Below are 17168 nucleotides of genomic sequence, written 5' to 3'. Positions count from 1 at the left end.
GTCCAGCCCACGCTGCGCCTGGGCTGGGACTGGTCCCGCAGGCGCAGAGTAGCAGGAAGCTCTCCACACACTCACCGGACCTGGGCTAGGACTGGGTCTCTATGGCATTACTTTTTATACCTCATGGTTATACTTTTCTCCTTATTGTTAAGACGAAGTTAAAGCAAGACCTATATAACTAAAAATGTAACTTTTGTATCTGAAAAGGTCAGTCAATTTTTTTTCACATTCTATAGGGATTTAAAGTTTAGAATATCCATGGTTGTTAGAAAATAGCAGTTCCATGTTATGTCTAAGGTGTTTGATATTCAGACAGTGATATTAAGCTCAACCGCCTCTGTTACAGGGTAATAATATCATTAAGCTTCTCTTCTGGATGTTTAATAACTATAGTTTGCAGACCCAAAATTAGAAAAAAAGAGGGGCTACAAGGATAGCCAATATTTTCATCCTAGCCCTTCAAGGTCATTGAAGACTCAGGACATAAAAGAACCAACATCCTGTAACTCAATGGTATTCCATATTTTCTGATCAAGGAGATTACTTTTCTTTTCTTCTTTTAAACTTTTGTTTTATTTTATTTCTGGTGCCGGGTATCGAACTGAGGAGCTTGCGCTAGCCAGGCAGGCACTCAAGCCACTAAGCTATAACCCTGGTCCCAGTTTCCTTTCCTTGACCTGTCAGCCACATTCAACAGAGCTGGTCATCTCAACCTTGCTGATATATTTCCCTCGCTTGGCTTCCAGATGGTCGCACTCATTTGCTGATTCTCCTGCTGCTGCGCTGGTGCTCTCCCAGCTCTTAGCTGGCTTTTCCTCTCCTCTATGGCTACTGTACCTGGGCTTTAATAGCTCAGCACTAACTCAGCCTCTCTTTACTGTATTGCTAATTCTCATTCTTCTCTTTGTTCACCAACCCTGGCGCATTCGCTTTAAATCCATGCACCAGTAGCGCACACATTCATATTTGTAGTCCTTTGCCCTGGATTCTGAACCTGTGTGTCCATTTGTCCACTTTACGTGCCATCTGTTTACCGGATGCCTACTTATGTCATACTCAAACTGTCTAATTAGAAGATTAGTGAACAACCTGATGACTGTGTCTGGTCCCTAGCTCCTTGCCCTCTGGCTCTGATTCCTTTTTCACAGTCTTACTTCTTCACTATCTTTCTCCAACACAGTAGGTGACAATCCTTGTCTTCTAGCAAGCCAGAAGCATGAAGTTCTCATTGACTCTGTTTTTCCCTCAAAACTCTCATCTAGTGGACCAGACCATGCCCTGGATCTGCTCTGAGCACACATCCAACTTCCAGTATGTGTCAGCGGCTCCACTGCTGCTCCCCAAATGCACCATTTTTCCTGGATTTCTCCAGGAGTTTCCTACCTGGACTAGATGTCTTCCCTTGAGTCCCATGAATCTCTTTTCAACACAATAGGCAAATCCTCCATTAAAAATGTAAGTCAGAGATCGCTATTCTTTACTCAAAACCTTGTAATGACTGATTCTTTAAGTTTAAAAGTGCTTCCAAGGACCAGCCAAGGGCTGCATGATTATACTCTTTCTTTCTGCTTTTATCTCTTGCTGCTCCCCCAACTCCTTCTACCATAGTTATGTGGGGCTTCTTCCCCATCCTGATGATATTGGTGAGATTTCTGTCACCATGACAAAATTCCTGATACAAAGGAGCAAAGCTTACTTTGCTCCTGATATCAGAGGTTTTTGCCCATGGCTGGCCCCAAGGCTAAAGTAGCATGGTGGAGGGGTAGGGGTGAGGTGGGGTGGAGAGGGGAGCTGGCACCTCCCAGTAGTCAGGAAGCAGGAAGAGGAAGAGCCAGAGAGCAGAGGGCTGGGCACCAGACATGCTCCTCAGCAGGTTGTTCACTAATCTTCTGATTGGACAGTTTGAGAATGACGTAAGTAGGTGTCCAAGTAAATGGATGGCACATAAAGTAAACAAATGGACACACAGGTTCAGAATCCAGGACAAAGGACTACGAGTACGAATATGCAAGTTACTGTGCATGGATTTAAAGCCGACGCACCAGGGTTGATGAAGAGAGAGAGAGGAATGAGAATTAGCAATATAGTCCACCCAGACACACTCAGAACTGTTTTTGCTTATCTTTTGGGCCTCTTGCAAGCTGATGAACCATCACCCTGACACCTGCCCAGTGTTCTCTTGCCTAAGGGACTTTGCTCTGGTACTCTCTTCAATTGGAATGTCTCCAAGACTTAGGTAGCTACCTTTCCTTTTCCAAGTTTTGCTCAAGTATCAGCTTTCAATGAGGCTATCCCAGGCATCTGAATTATCAGCAGAACATGACCTATCCCACACCTGTATCTCCTATCTCTCTTGCCCTCAATATACTTTTCATTAGAGCCCTTATTACCTCCTGGCATGATATACAATAGTTTCCTTCTTTGTTATGTTAAGTGATATTGTCTGCCTAGGTTAAAGTAAAGTATAAACTCCAGAAGGCACAAGTCCTACTGTGTGTTCAGTCCTGCCTCCTGGACTTAGAGAGGAGTGCCCAATTGTCTACACAGGTAAACAAGAAAGCAACACAAGTCTTGTTGACTCTACCTGGAGATAGAGGAAGCAAGTATGCTTCTAATTCCTAAGAAAAGGAGCTTGAAATATCCTATTCAATATTCCTTTATTTTAAAGGGTCTTCTCCAGATTGGGCCCCAAAAGGAGACAACGATTCAAGTTTCTCTCTTCCTCAGCACAGCGCTCATCAACAGTAGGTTTTTTTTGTCCTAGAGATACTCATTCTTTTCATACTCAGAGCCTTCTGACCCACATACATTTCCAACTTAATGTTCAATAGGATGAAACACCTATCTGTTAATATAATTCCCTCATTTTAGAAGGAAGCTAGAGACCAAGTCTGATGGTTTGAGCCTACCCTTAGATTTTTCTCATCTTTTTCCATTTCAATCCTTTTACCTGCTTTTTGTGCACAAAGTTACAGACCTCTCCTAGAGAACAATTCTGAATCAACTGCTGAAAGACTATGCTCACTCTTTTTAATCTACTCAAACAACTTTGTAAAAGGTAAGAGCAATAGTGGTTTCTAGAAATTGAATTGCCCTCAGAACATCTAATACAGGAGTGGTAAGCTTGTTCTTAACTCAAGCCCAAGGTGGGTCTGCTATATCTGGCCGGCATTGTTTACAGAGGTAAAGTTGAATTGAGCTTCAGGTTTTAGGTGAGGCTCAAGAATTGGACAAATGAGGACACCTTGAGCTCACTGGTTCATGCACATTTTCTAAAAAGGCTCCAAAAGTTAATAACCACAGTAATGAGAACATTTGCCAACATAACTGCTGCCATAGCACACAGAAAGAGAGTAGGGGTTGCTGGGAGCAACTACAGGAAATATCAAGGTAATTCCAGGGTAGTTATTTTAGCAGACTATTATCAGAGAAAAGAATACTGAAATGAGTTGTTCTTCCTTGTGGGTGTAATGCTTTTCAGAACTCCTGACAATCTGAAGTCTAGGAGATTCATGATTATCCAATCATCTGGATATGTAAACTAGTGTCTTAGGAAATGTAACTTTTTACTGTTCTTCTTAGAGTTGTATTAACTAGCTGTCACATGGGTAAATGGAAGTCCATTTTGGTGGTAAAACATTTTCAGTCAAGTGTTTCTTCATAATGACCAGTAGAATATTCAGATGGAAATATTTTTTCTTTTTTCCCATAGTTATGTCTCCAAGTACTAGAACTTATGTACACACACAGTAATATTTGTTCAGTTAATTAATGAACCTTACTTTAAGTCATCTACCATTGATTTAAAATATAGCACAATCCTTAGAATTATAGATGATAATGATGTTAAGATTCTATGCCATAACTTCTCAGTGATCTCCTTTTGTAATCTAAGGGCTAATTCAAAAGCCTGTTGAAAGATGATTGTTAAAAAAGAATGAAATTGATGGCCAAAAATCTCTGCAGAAATCTGTTAAGAGTTCTGTTAGGATGTTTCCTAAAAGCCCAAAAACTAGAGATGGCATGGAATATCATTTCATGCAGTGCTGGCCCCACCCCCGGGGTGCACTGAGACAGTGATTGAGACTGGGCGTGGTGACGTGCGCCTATAATGTCAGCTCTTGGGAGGCTATAAACAGGTGGATCACTACAAGTCCGATCTAGTAGTGAGACCCTGAACACCCTGTAGACCCTTCCCTAAAATTTAAAAAAAAAAAAGAATGTCAGGGCTGGGGAGATGGCTCAGTGGAATAAGTGCTTCTCTGGCAAGTGCAAGGGCCTGAGTCCAATCCCCAGTTTAAAAAAAAAAAAAAAAAAAGGAATATCATTTCATCCCAGTAACATTCACCTAAAAGATAGATATTCCTCTTTTGCTTACAGAGGAAAATAAAGATAAGTTTGAACCCTTATTCCAATCTGCCAGCTTTCACCTGAAGTTGAGTTAACTGACTATATCTATCAATCAATACTAGGGGAATGGATGTGGTATAGATGGTTAGAATGGAAGCCTAGATCTCAGGATTTTCACCTTTTACTGGCCGCATACCTATGTTTTAACCTTATGATAATCCAGTTCCTCTATTTGCAAATTGCTGTCCTCCAAGGAAGTTCGGGTAAGGATGCTTGCCTGTTTACTTTATGGAGCTCTTAGAAATTCCAAATAAGATGAATTTAAAGCACCTTATTAATTGAAAGTTTTATGTAAATAAAATAGAAATTTTGAGTATCATCACAGTTTGGGTTTTTTTTTTACAAGGGAACAATATAATACAGAACATGTTTTATGATATTTTATAATGAATCACCCAAGAATCACATACCATAAGTGCAGGAAATCTATCCACACACTAAGTACTAAAGAGTCCAGCTGAGGGCGTAGAGCTCATAGCAATGCCTCCCACCAGTCCAACTGGAGGCCTAGAACCGACAACAAAGTCTCATGCAGGCCTGCTTCACGGATCTGTGCTGGAAAGGCCCAAAGGTCAGTGGTGGAAGCTAGGAAGTCTATGCCAGTGGGATGAAGGATCTGTGCTAGCAGGCTGAGGGATCTGAACTGCAGCTAGGAAGCAACACTCAAGGTAAGCACCAGAGCTCTCCCAAAAGTACCACAGCCATCCTCAGCAACAGTGAGGTCCTGAGCTCCTCCAGTGATGAGGAAAGCTGAGTTCCCATCAGGAAAGGCAATGTCACAAGCTTCTTCACGGGGCTGAGCAGCGCACCATCTTCCCCTCGAGCCAGGAAGCGATGCTCAAGTTGAGGACCAGAGTTCCTTCAAAGTTCATCGGGAAAGCCAGCATGACAAGGTCCTCCAGCAGAACAGCCAAAGGGAACTAGCAGCTTCCAACAACTCCAACAGCTTCTCCAAAGTGTCCCTAACAGCTTTCTGGCAGCTTCTCCTGTTCTGCCTTCATGCTGCTGGCAACAATCCTCAAGTGGGTCTCTGGCACCCAGCCCCATGCTAGTTTAATTCAACTGGATGTAATAAGTTGACCACCAGCTAGAAATCTACTACATGTATAGTTACATAAAAAATATATACAAGTTATTCTAATTTGACAAAAGTAGTACTGGTTACTGACAGTATAAACCTTCAAAGAAAAATAAGAAGAAAGAAACAGCTTATAGTATCTTTGAAGTAAGGCCAGCACTAGAATGCAACTACTCCAAAAATTATGAGTTTCTGCAGAATCAGCAACACAGGGGATACTGCTAATCAAGACAATGCATGCTTTAAATAGTAGTGTTATGCTTTAAATTTGATCCAGATTTGAGATGACCATGCAGATGAAATGGGTTTTATTAGTCATATGCAGAGACAGGGTCTTAAAGATGAAGTCTAGGTGTTAGGTATTATTTAATGGTGAGTTCCCAGCTGTATTTCCTGAGGAATTATCACAGCCCTAGGTGGGGAATGCAGTAATTCTTGAACTGCAGCTGCTGAAAAGCAGACATATGGAATTCTTATACTCTCCAGAAACAATCTCACAATAGGATAAAATGCCTTTAATATTTTCTCTTAACCCTAGAGAGGGGATATTGTGTAGATTGCCTAGCAAAATACTAGTGTTTTGAAATTTCATTTTATATCTGGTTTCCTGTGTAGCCTTTAGGAGTCTGTATATGTAGGTGTAGCAGTGTAGTCCTGTGCTGAATTCTCTAACACTGAATATGTTAAGCATGTTGAATATTTTGGCAGTTAAAATCCACTGATATAATTTGTGCTGATTTGGGGATATAATGAAAACAAGGTCTTTGTTGATGCTATAAACTTATCAGATAAAGTAGAACTTAATGGTCAATACACTGAAGCATGGATCTCCTTGCTTGTGTTGGAAAATAACATATCAATTTTTTTCTGCTTTATGATGATATATTGCTTCTGTATGAGTCACTTGCCCATTTCTGGGACAAAATGCACAACAGGAGTGATTTAAAGTAGAGGTTTGTTTTGCCTCATGGTTTCAGGCCATGGTTGGCTGGCTCTAGGGCAGACACAAGATAGGGAAAAGTTTGTTAGAATGCAGCTCACTTCTTGGCAGCTGGGAAGAAGAGAGGGAGAGAGGAAGAGGGAGGGAGGCAGAGGGAGGGAGACGGGGGGAGACAGAGACAGAGACAAAGAGGGAGACAGGCAGAGAGAAACAGACAGAGATAGACACAGAGACAGAGACAGAGAAAGGTGGAGCCAAGGATTAGAACACATCCTTCAAGGTCATGCCCCCAGTGGCCCACCATTCATGGCCAGAACCTATCCCTCAGCAGCACATTCAGCTAGAACCTCATCACTGATGAGTGTCATGCCCCATGATCCAATTGCTTTCTGAAAGCTTCCCCTCTGCACATATAAGAATTTTGGGGGACATTTTAGAACTAAACCACAGTAGCCTCACTGGAGATGTAGATAGATGGTCTTCCATTTCAAGTATTCATTTACAGTTTCCTGAATATCAGCTATTCTGCTGTGTCCTGGGGATGTGGTGTGAAATATGGCAGACATGTACCTTACTACCTGTAGCTTTCGATCTGTATTTTTCTGTTTTGAGTTAAAATACTCCATACTTTGCAGCTATCATTATTTAGCCTGAGGTTTATCAGATCAAGGAATGCACAGCTCAGGGATGGTGGCAGGCACCACGTGGCTAAGGATCTTTGGCAGAGAGAGGGGAAGAGAGAGAGAAGAATTGGGGAGAGGGGAGGGAGGAGAGAGGAAAGGCACGGAGAGAGAGGAGACAACTGATTGGAGGTTCTGCTTATCTACTGTTACTCTGACACTGCAAGTTTCAGAACCTCCTCGTGTTTCCTGTGTGTCCTTTATGTGTCTGTATTTCTTTTTCCTGAATAAAAAGGAATACATAATCATTATTAGAATTTTCTAAAAATACAAAATAAACATGGTAAAGAAAATAAAAATTACCTTTATTACCAGGATAATTCTGCTAGTCTTAGATGCTCCTCTTCCCCTGACAAATTATGATGTTTTATAGCCAGTTGTACTATCCTGAACTTTACTGTAGCACATCGAGTATTTTCTAAAGTACACTTTTTCAGTGGCTGCAGCAGTACTCTTTATTAGGGAAAGACTACATTTATTTAGCTAGTTCCCTATTATTGTATAATTGTGATTTCATAGATTCCTCAGTATGAAGAATGATGGTGTAAATATCCTTAAGAATAAAGCTTACATGGATTGCTCATGATTTTCTTTGTATGTAATCCAAGAAATATGACTGTTAGGCATTTGATGCATATTGCCAAATATTTAAGCTTATTGTAACACTTGTTTTGCTGAGCTGATGTATCCTTTATTTATGGGCTTCCTTAAAATATGTTTCTCTTTGTTAATCTTAAATTCATTATCTACCCTCATTTTAATACAATTGTGTATGTGTTGAATCCTTGGGAAGAAAAAGAACCCTGAATAAGAACTAAAAATGCCATATGTAATGTCCATATGTAACTGTACAGGAAGATAGAACAAAACATTAGCTAATGTCATTTCATATTCCTTATGCCAAAACATAAGGAATGACATTTTACATGATATTTTTGTTAAGGCGAATAAATACATCTTACATACAGGGTATGGGGTCTGTGCTGTATTATAACTGCACATGTTAGTTGACTTTTTTTTCTTTTTACTGTGCTACGAAGGTAGCATTTTAGAACAATTTTTTTAAATGTTTGTTTAATTAGTAGTACTTCATTTTGACATTACTTCTATTTGCTAAGAAAAATACTCCCTTTGGTCTGCGCAGACAGGTAAGCAGAGTGACTGGCGAGGCTCTGCTCTGAGCTCTGAAGATGTAGGCCTCCCTGGCAAGCCCACAGGCTAATTTGGTTTTGCTTTTTGGAGGCAAGCTTTCTGTGCTATTCCCATGTAATTCCACAGTGAATGCTCTAAAGTACCCAAGGAAAATTGGTGACAATGAAATATCTGGAAGCAAATCGTTGAGTTAGGTAGCAACAAAAGGTTTTTCTATTATTTGTTCCTCCTAAGTTTAAAAGAATAAACCAACCCTTATTCAGCCTGTTTCTCCCTTTCTCTCTCTTCCAGTGCTCTGCGGAGGGGGTGACCACTTCCTGTGCGCCAGTGGAATCTGCATCCCCAGGAAGCTGCAGTGCAATGGTTACAACGACTGCGATGACTGGAGCGATGAAACTCTCTGCAGTGCGTGTGGCAGGCAGTGCGGGGTCTGTCTGGGCAGATGGGGTTCTACTCCAGGGCCTAGAGAGCAGCCCATCCCACTGTCACATCTCGACAACCACCAGCATTTTGTCCACCCTTTCAGTTTGCTTTCTGAAAGGAGCTGGTTTGCTTACCTCCTCAGAGCAGGGCCAGTGTTCTCCCTCCTAATGGCACGCTGCCAGCAGAAGCCCAGTGGCTACCACTCCCTGGGACAGATCTGGGTTAAGGCAATTGGCATGCAGGGTCCCCAAGTTGGGAGGAAGTTTTTTTATTTATCATGTTTGGGTGAGGCTTCTTGGCTTTTGTGGTCGAAATTTTTAAAGCTTTATGATAATAATGATCACTCTTCTAAAGACATTTTTAAAAATGTATTTAATGCAGGGTCTACAGAGTTTCCCTACACAGATTGGAATCCTAGTGATTCTCCTGTTTTCAGCATCCCAACTGCTGAGATTACAGGGGCACACCACCACACCCAGTCTCAGTCGCTGTCTCAGTGTGCCCCGGAGGCGGGACTGGCACGGCATGGGGTGCCAGGGATCGAACCCGGGTCCCAAAGCTTGCTGAAGTAGGCGCTTTAGTCCACTGAGCTATCTGGCTGGCCCCTTAAGGACATTTTAGTAGGAAAAAAAACTGACCCTAGTAATTCTTAATAAAATAATGGCATTGGCTATTTTCATTTACTTAAAATATTTATTTTTCTTCTGTATTTTTTATTAACACATGTTTGCAATAGATAATGATTACATTTACCTTGGCCAATTTGTACATGAACAGAATATATCTTAATTCATTTTTATTCCCTTCCCCCTTCCCTGTTTCTAGCAATTCTAATATCCTTCTCATTTTAAAAACACTCAACGCTGAGTTTATATTCAGTTCTCTCTCTCTCTCTTTCTCATGGTATTGAATATTCTCATTTTAAAAGTTCCTTTTCCCTTCCTTCTCTCCTCTTCTATCTCTTAAAGCCACTAACCCATACCCTCAATTTACTTAGCTGTTTTGATTAGTTTTGATGGAATTGGCCAATGGTTTTATCTCATAGAAATTCAGGTTTCAACTTATTTTGCACTTAGGCACTGGTTAAAGGCAAAGACTTGCCTTTCAACTATCTCATTCAAAAGAGAGCTATATCCAGTTGTGTTCTAACTGCTTTTTATTGGGTGGATATCCAGCTGGAGTTAGTGTGGGAAGAGCTGTGTTTTGTTTCCTATGAGAGTCAACAAGGCTTCATAAGAGCTCAAGATGTCTGAGTTGGGAGATGACTTTGGCCTATGTACCAGGTGACCAAGTCTTGACTGAAGAGTTAGGATGGCTATCTGCCTAAACTCGGACAGTGTATTAGGGTAACATTCCAGGTAAGTGTTTCCTAAAATGAGTTTCGGTAGTACTGGAGTCTTCAAAGATGCTTGAGGTGGAAAACAAAACAAAGACAATAACAACAATAAACATTGAGCAGTGTTCTTTATCTGCTCTGCCTCTTAGTTTATGGAACATATTCATACATAAAAAGTTCCTGAGGCATCTAACACTTCAGAAAAACTCATTAATTTGCTTAACTTACTATGTTTTCAATGTTTTCCTCATTTGAATTGTCATTTTTTAAATATAATTATGCATTTATTTATTTTTCATAACAACTGCAATCCTGTGGAATTTTAGTTATTTCACACTTATTTTAGGAAATGCTGTGTTCAGTAAGTTACTTACATTTACCATCTGAAAATATCTCTTTACAGAAACCTATGGCATGCAAATTTACATGGAAAAACATTTATAGGATATGTATTTATACTGGTGAATGTTGATATGAACTTAGCAGAAAATAATGTGAAAAATATCCACAATGGGGAACTCTGAGAAGTTCAGTTGAATGTAACCAATTTAAGGAATTTTGGTAGAAGCTCTTGGTTAGGCTTGTGGGCTGAGTCACAGCATTATTCCAATTCTGCATGTAATTCCATCTCCTGTGCAGGGTCAATATTGGTTTAATCATTTTACTGTCTATGGAGGACTGAGCATTGTGCTCTAAATACAGTAAGTGCCTCTGCTATATCTGTTGAAATTAAGTGTGAAAGAGAAAGTGTTCCCAGTCATCAAATGAACTAAAAGGTATGCCCATACTTTCAGGTGTTTACCAACATCTTAGGAGCTGAAAAGATTATTAAAGAAGATAGATATAGGCTTTCCTCATGAATATACCTGAGAAATAATCTGGTTTGGCCTATTGAGAAAATACATCCCTTCAGGGAAGTTCTGTATGAAAATCCATGGTCAGACAAACGCTACATATGCAGTTGCTTCTGACCTTATGTGAGTGCCTTCTGATTTTGAGCACCCAGGATGCGTGGCCTTTCTGCAAGAGCCCTTGTGGAAGGCACCACACACACCTCAGTTGTCACCAGTCTGCCATGAAGGACTAGCATGATTCTCTGTTAAGGTTTATTTGGGCACAGGCTGTTCCATGAGGTGAGAAGATTGTGCTGAGAAATCTTAGTAAGAATCAGGATAAAATGCCTCCTTTGTAAGATTCTGGTAGGTAGGAAGGAGGATTGCCAGAGGGGATCACGCATTGAGGCATGAGGTAGAAAAATAAGCACTTGTCTACTTTTATAAGTAGGGGTCAAATTAGGTAGTTTGTACAATTATTGACTTGGCAATTTCCTTTTTACCTTGTTCAAAGAAGAAAGGGAAGGGAATTATTATTTGTGAATTACCCCACCAACTGTGCTGTAAACATTTACCTGCATTGTTGCTTTAGTTACGATGGCTGGAATTTTTATCTGCACCTTTATGTGCAAGTGCACAGCCTAAGCGTGGACTCAATGCATTTTCCAGTGATTCTCAATGCTGGATTTGAACCTAGTCTGTACTGACTCCAAATCTAATGCTACTTTCTTATATTATGCTGCATTTGACATGTCCTTCTAAGTTTAGATTTGGGGAATGATTATATTTTGATCCTTTTTTTTTTGGTGGAACCATGGATTGAACTCAAGATCTTGTGCTTGCCAGGGAAGCATTTATTCTACTGAGCCATCTCTCCAGCCCCTTCTGATCATTCTTATGACAAGAAAATATTTAACGATTTAGGGTGGCCCATTATGCTCCAGGACACAGTTGTCTAACACAACTGTACTGCAGGTGTCTGTGACTACTTACCGATTGCCAACCCCAACTAATTGTGTTTTGTCTATCAATCTCTTCTTAAGTATTTACTGAGTGAAAAGATTTTTAATCCCCTGGAACTATGTTGGTAATATACTATAAAGAGTTTGGAAATTAGGAAAACTTGAATAATTTCTACTCTTGCCACTAGAGACAGGCGACATTGCTAACCCCATCTTTCTTTAGTGTCATGGCTCAGTGTACCTTGGCACCTGCAGCACATGCGCTCCATGTGCAGCAATTCCGATTCGTCTGTCTGGAGGTGGGCCAGACAGCAGCACATTGGCAAAACTGCCCAGGTAATTAATTCCAACAGTAACCAGATTATATAGCTACTGGACTAGAAAATATCTGTGTCTCTTGTGTTGCTAATGGTCTATAATCTTTTAATTCTGCATCCAACTGTTTGCAAACAAAAGTATTCATGACCCAAGGTGCCACTGTTTATAAAGAAATGATTGTCCCAGGAAAATACATGGTATAGAGTCTATAAGTCTTATTCCATGTATACCCACCATCGAATCCTTTTGGAAATCTTTTGCCTTGAGTTTTGGGTAAAATTTGTTGACGTTGCTGAAGGTGGTCATTTCCTATTTAGAATGGATGTATCACGAAATGGTGGATAATAGCATACATTTTAAATCAGGGTATCTATATTTCTACCTTTACTATTTTCTATCTCTGACTTGGTCAAATCTTCTACTTCTTATGCTTTAATCCCTTCAAGAGTAGAGTAGAAACAAAATTATCTCTAGAGCTGAATCACTGGCTATCAGCATGCAGAACGATGTATGGCATACAATAGCTCTCGGCGAGCACTAGGATTTATGGGTATAATTTTTGCTGTTCTTCCTCTTGCAGTCTTCTCTCTGCCATCCCTGTGCATTGTCTCTCATTTTCAGGGTGCAGAGGGTGACCGCTGGAAACCAGGGAGACAGCTCATAAAGGTCATGTGCTGCATGACAGGGATGTGAGAGACACCAAAATACAACTAATTTCAAAGCAGCACATACAGTTGATTCAGAACAAAGGCAAACTATGGGGCTTGGGAGATAGCTCAGTGGAATAAGTGTTTGCCTGGCAAGTACAAGGTCCTGAGTTCAATCCCTGGTGCCATCAGAAAAACCAAACCAAACCAACCAAACAAAACAAACAAACAAACAAACAAACAAACAAAAAACCAGAACAAAGGAAATCTAAACAGCACAAAATGAAAGTTGATATTCCAAATAATATTTCTAAGCCATGAAATGCTCACAAAATTTGCTTTCATATAGTGACAACCTGCTCATATCAAGTCAAAGTATTGAATATTCTTTTAAAAAATTATTTACGTATTTGGTACAGAGCTTCATTATACAGCTTGGACTTATGAGCCTCCTGTTTTCAGCGTCCCAGCACTGGGATTACAGGGGTGCACCGCCACTCCCCGTCTTGGTGGCCAGCTCAGTGTAGCTGTGGGCAGGGCTGGTGTGGCATGTGGTGCCCAGGATCGAATCCATGTCCTTAAGCTTGTCTAAGCAGGTGCTTAGACTGCCGAGCTATCTCTCCTGTCTTTACCCATGAATGTTTGTAGTCAAGAGAGACTCGGGATTGAAAGAAGAACTTAATAAAAAGACTTTCTTAGTTTTCTGCTTTAATTTTATGATACTTTTGAGAGACAAACACTAATAATCTATGAGATGTCGTGCAGAAATAAACAGTAACATGCAACAACTTCAAAGAAATATTTGGCATCAAGGTCTGCCTGAGAAAAAAGAGCTGAAGGTAGAAAATGTCTGTCCAAACTCATGCAAAATTAGGCTGTATTGAGTAAGAAAATCTTAGCATGCACCTTTTGAAAATTTTGAATTGTTGGTCCCAAATTACACTGACAACATCTCTTTCAGTTCAAATAGACATTTATTCCAATAAAAGGAGGTTCTGTGATCTTTGCTATTTACTAAGAATTTCTGGCTATGCGGTGCCTTTGGAGAGAGTTTTAAGTGTTTACTGATCACACAGACCTTACAGAAGTAACAAACTGTTTTCCAAATGCAGCTAATTTTGTATGTAACTTCTAAACTCCAAAGTCATACTAATGGAAGGTTAAATCTGCACCTGTGTGAATGAAGTTTTTTTTTTTTTTTTTTTTTTTTTTTTTTTTTTTTTTTTTTTGTCAAATGCCTATATCCTCATATCACCTTAGAAACTATCTCCAGTGAAGTGTTTTAGTTCTACTATGAGCTACTAGAGGTCTAGAACATGTCTTTCAGGGGACAAATAAACCTTTGGAAATTTGTGGTGTACTTTCACATTTATCAGATTCTAAAAGGAGTATTGATTGATGGATTCCACAGTACACTTCTCATAAAAAAAGAAAAGGAAATTCACTGCTTAGAAATAAATAGAGAAATTGATTCACAGTTTAAGACCTGCCATTTCCCTACGTCCTCCTGGGAACACGTGCACTTTTGCACTGCTAAGTGCGTTGAGAAGCCTTATTTTCCTGGTTATTGCTGATTGTAGCATATTGATTCAAAATTGCCCACAAACGTTCTTTAAATTCAAACAAAAGCTTATGTAGACTCTGCAAGGAAATGTATATAACGTGATGCACCAAGGCCCCAAGTGTGGCCAGTGGATGCAAAGGCCAATGTCATAACCTTTATGAACTCAGCTACTGTGCACCTCCAATGTTGGGATGTAGGGTGGGGCGATAGCGCCCTCTGCTGACAGTAGAAAAATGGTATGGTCATGGCTATGAGCAGAGGATGACACCCATCCTTGTTTAAAAATTACTTGGTAAAACCATATTAACATGCTGAGCTGTAAAAGGTTCAAGTCAACAACTTCTTACATTGCCAGTCCTATGGATAACCTACTACTATTAGGGACTACTGGACTATATTGGATTATTTTGCTGAACTCATGCACCTGCAATATTTAAATGGCAATGGAATACCCATCTCTGAAAAAGCTAAGCAAAAAAAGAGGATATAAATGAAGGACAATCTTGTAACTGTATAAACAAAATAAAATAGATATACAGCTACTTTCTCTTAATTCAATGAGAAGAAAGATTTGTACTAATAGTGTTTGCACAGGATATCATGTCTGCATCTTGTACTGTGAATAACCACTACGAAGACAACAATATGCAATGTTTTAATTAATGCAACTGTCCTACTAACCTGTTTGAAACTGTCTCATTGCTATTTGTTTCTAAATGAAATTAGGAAAAAAATAAATGGATAAAAATAAAAATTATTTGAGGGGACAACCTGCTTGCCCCCCTCACTGTCTTTCTCTCAGACAGGAGCTTTCTTTCCCCCAAAAAACATATTCTTCTCTTGACCTCCAAACAAAATTTAAAAAATAAAAATTAAAAAAAATTATTTGGACTGGCAGAGTTAAATAATAGAAAAGTACTTTCAAAGTTTTGTACGTGTACAATTGTGAATGTATACAAGTATGTGTGTTTGTGTGTGTGTTATACATAAACACATTTAAATATTTACTTTTTTATTGAATAATTTTTTTTTTGTATTTTAGGGAAAGGCCTATGGGGTGTTTTAGGGCCTCACTACTAGGTTGGACTCGTAGTGATTCTCCTGTTGATAGCCTCCCAAGAGGGGGGATTACAGGCGTTCACCACCATGCCCAGTCTCAATCTCAGTCTCAGCTCGCCCCCAGGGCAGGGCCAGCACAGCAGGTCCAGGGATCAAACCCCTGGCTCCTGAGCCTGCTTGCAGGTGCTTTAATCCCTGAGCTATTTGGCAGGCCCTTGCACACATCTTTTTAATGAAGATACTGTGCAGATAATCTTCAAGGCCCATTCCATTCCTAAATGACATAAGCCTTAAAGCCTTTAAAAGGCGATGCTTTTTAAGACTATGCATGGTGGTGCCTGCCTATAATCCCAGTGCTGGGGAGGTTGAAACAGGAGGATCACTATAAGTCTGAGGTGCAAAGTGAAACCCTGTTCCAATCACATCAAAAAATGATAATAATAATAATAATAATAACAATAAATGAAAATGATGCTTTTTAGAATAATGTTTCTTTAAAATAATATTTATGATTCATGCACACATATGTGTAATGTTTTGGTGTGGTTAACAGTTTAACTGACCAATATTGAAGACTTGTTTTCTTTTTGGTTGGTATAATAATTCTATAAACTTATAGGATACAGCATGACTATTCATGTTATACTGTTGGATTTATAATGTATAATGACCAGACGATGGTAATTAGATTTCCATCTTTCTTTCACATTTTTATGGTTAGAACTTTCGAATCTCTCTTTTCTATCTTCATCTGGCCTTAGACAACCTGTTTCTGTACACTTCATTTAATCAAGGAGGAAGATATGCAATTAAGAAGTCAAGTCATCATCCAATGCAGGATTCTTTACCTGCATCAATTAAAAATATTTTATAGTTATTTTAATGAGACAAAATTATAGGCCGAATTTCTGCCTATTGATTTTTGTATATTTACAGAGCTGTGCAACCAGCACCACAGCTCAGTCTTAGAAAGTTATCTTCTCCCCCAAAATTTCTGTCCTACTCATCTGAGGTCAATTTGCCCCTTTCCTGTCAGACAGTGTGACCACAGCTCTGAACTCTGTACCAATTTGCCTTGTCTGGGAATTTCATAAATGGTTCATACAGCATGTGGCTTTTTTACTTGGCATAACAGTTTTGAATTTCATTAGTACTGTCACATATATCAGTAGTTTGGTTCTTTCAATTACTAAACAGAGTTTCATTGTAAGAATATACTACATTTTACTGTCCATTCATCAGTTGGCAAGAATTTGGATTTGGTCCAGTTGCAGGCCATTAAGTATAATACTACTATGGCTATTCAGATACAAACATTGGCACACGTTTAATTTTTCCTGGATAGGTTTCTAAGAGTAGAGCCCATGAGTTAATTGTATAGTGAGGCTGTATTTACCTGCATGAGAAATTACTACTTGTTTTCTGAAGTGATATCATTTTATATTCCTGTCAACAATGCATGGAAGTTTCAGTTTCTCAAGATCTTTGCCAGTACTTGGTCTTGTCTGCCTTTTTTATTATAGCCAATTCAGAAGATGGGTAATAATATCTTACCATGGTTTAAGTTTACCTTCAATGACTACAAGGAGACTCTTAGTGGTCCTTTGAATGTTTTTTTTTCCCCCCATCAGGGATTGAATTCAGGACCTTGCACTTGCCAGGCAGGTGCCTAAGCCACTGAGGTGTCTCCCTGGCCAATGTATGCTTTTAACATAGTCTTTCTATTCAAGTCTTTGGTCAACATGTAATTTCATTGCTTATTATCT

General features: G+C 39.5%; 1 protein-coding gene across 1 annotated transcript in view; it reads left to right on the top strand.

Annotated features, from left to right (window-relative positions):
- The window catches only part of Corin (corin, serine peptidase), a 303897-nt gene that overhangs the window by 190546 nt on the left and 96183 nt on the right, over nucleotides 1-17168 (top strand). Inside the window, exon 6 of the mRNA XM_023705996.1 lies at nucleotides 8552-8665. Coding sequence (XP_023561764.1) covers nucleotides 8552-8665 — 114 coding nt within the window. The remainder of the gene's footprint in view (nucleotides 1-8551; nucleotides 8666-17168) is intronic.

This window comes from Octodon degus, unplaced genomic scaffold (assembly GCF_000260255.1).
Source record: "Octodon degus isolate 3935 unplaced genomic scaffold, OctDeg1.0 scaffold00235, whole genome shotgun sequence".
In the NCBI taxonomy this organism is placed as follows: domain Eukaryota; kingdom Metazoa; phylum Chordata; class Mammalia; order Rodentia; family Octodontidae; genus Octodon; species Octodon degus.
The sequence above is the reverse complement of the archived record's forward strand: the minus strand, read 5'-3'. Positions and strand labels throughout refer to the sequence as shown.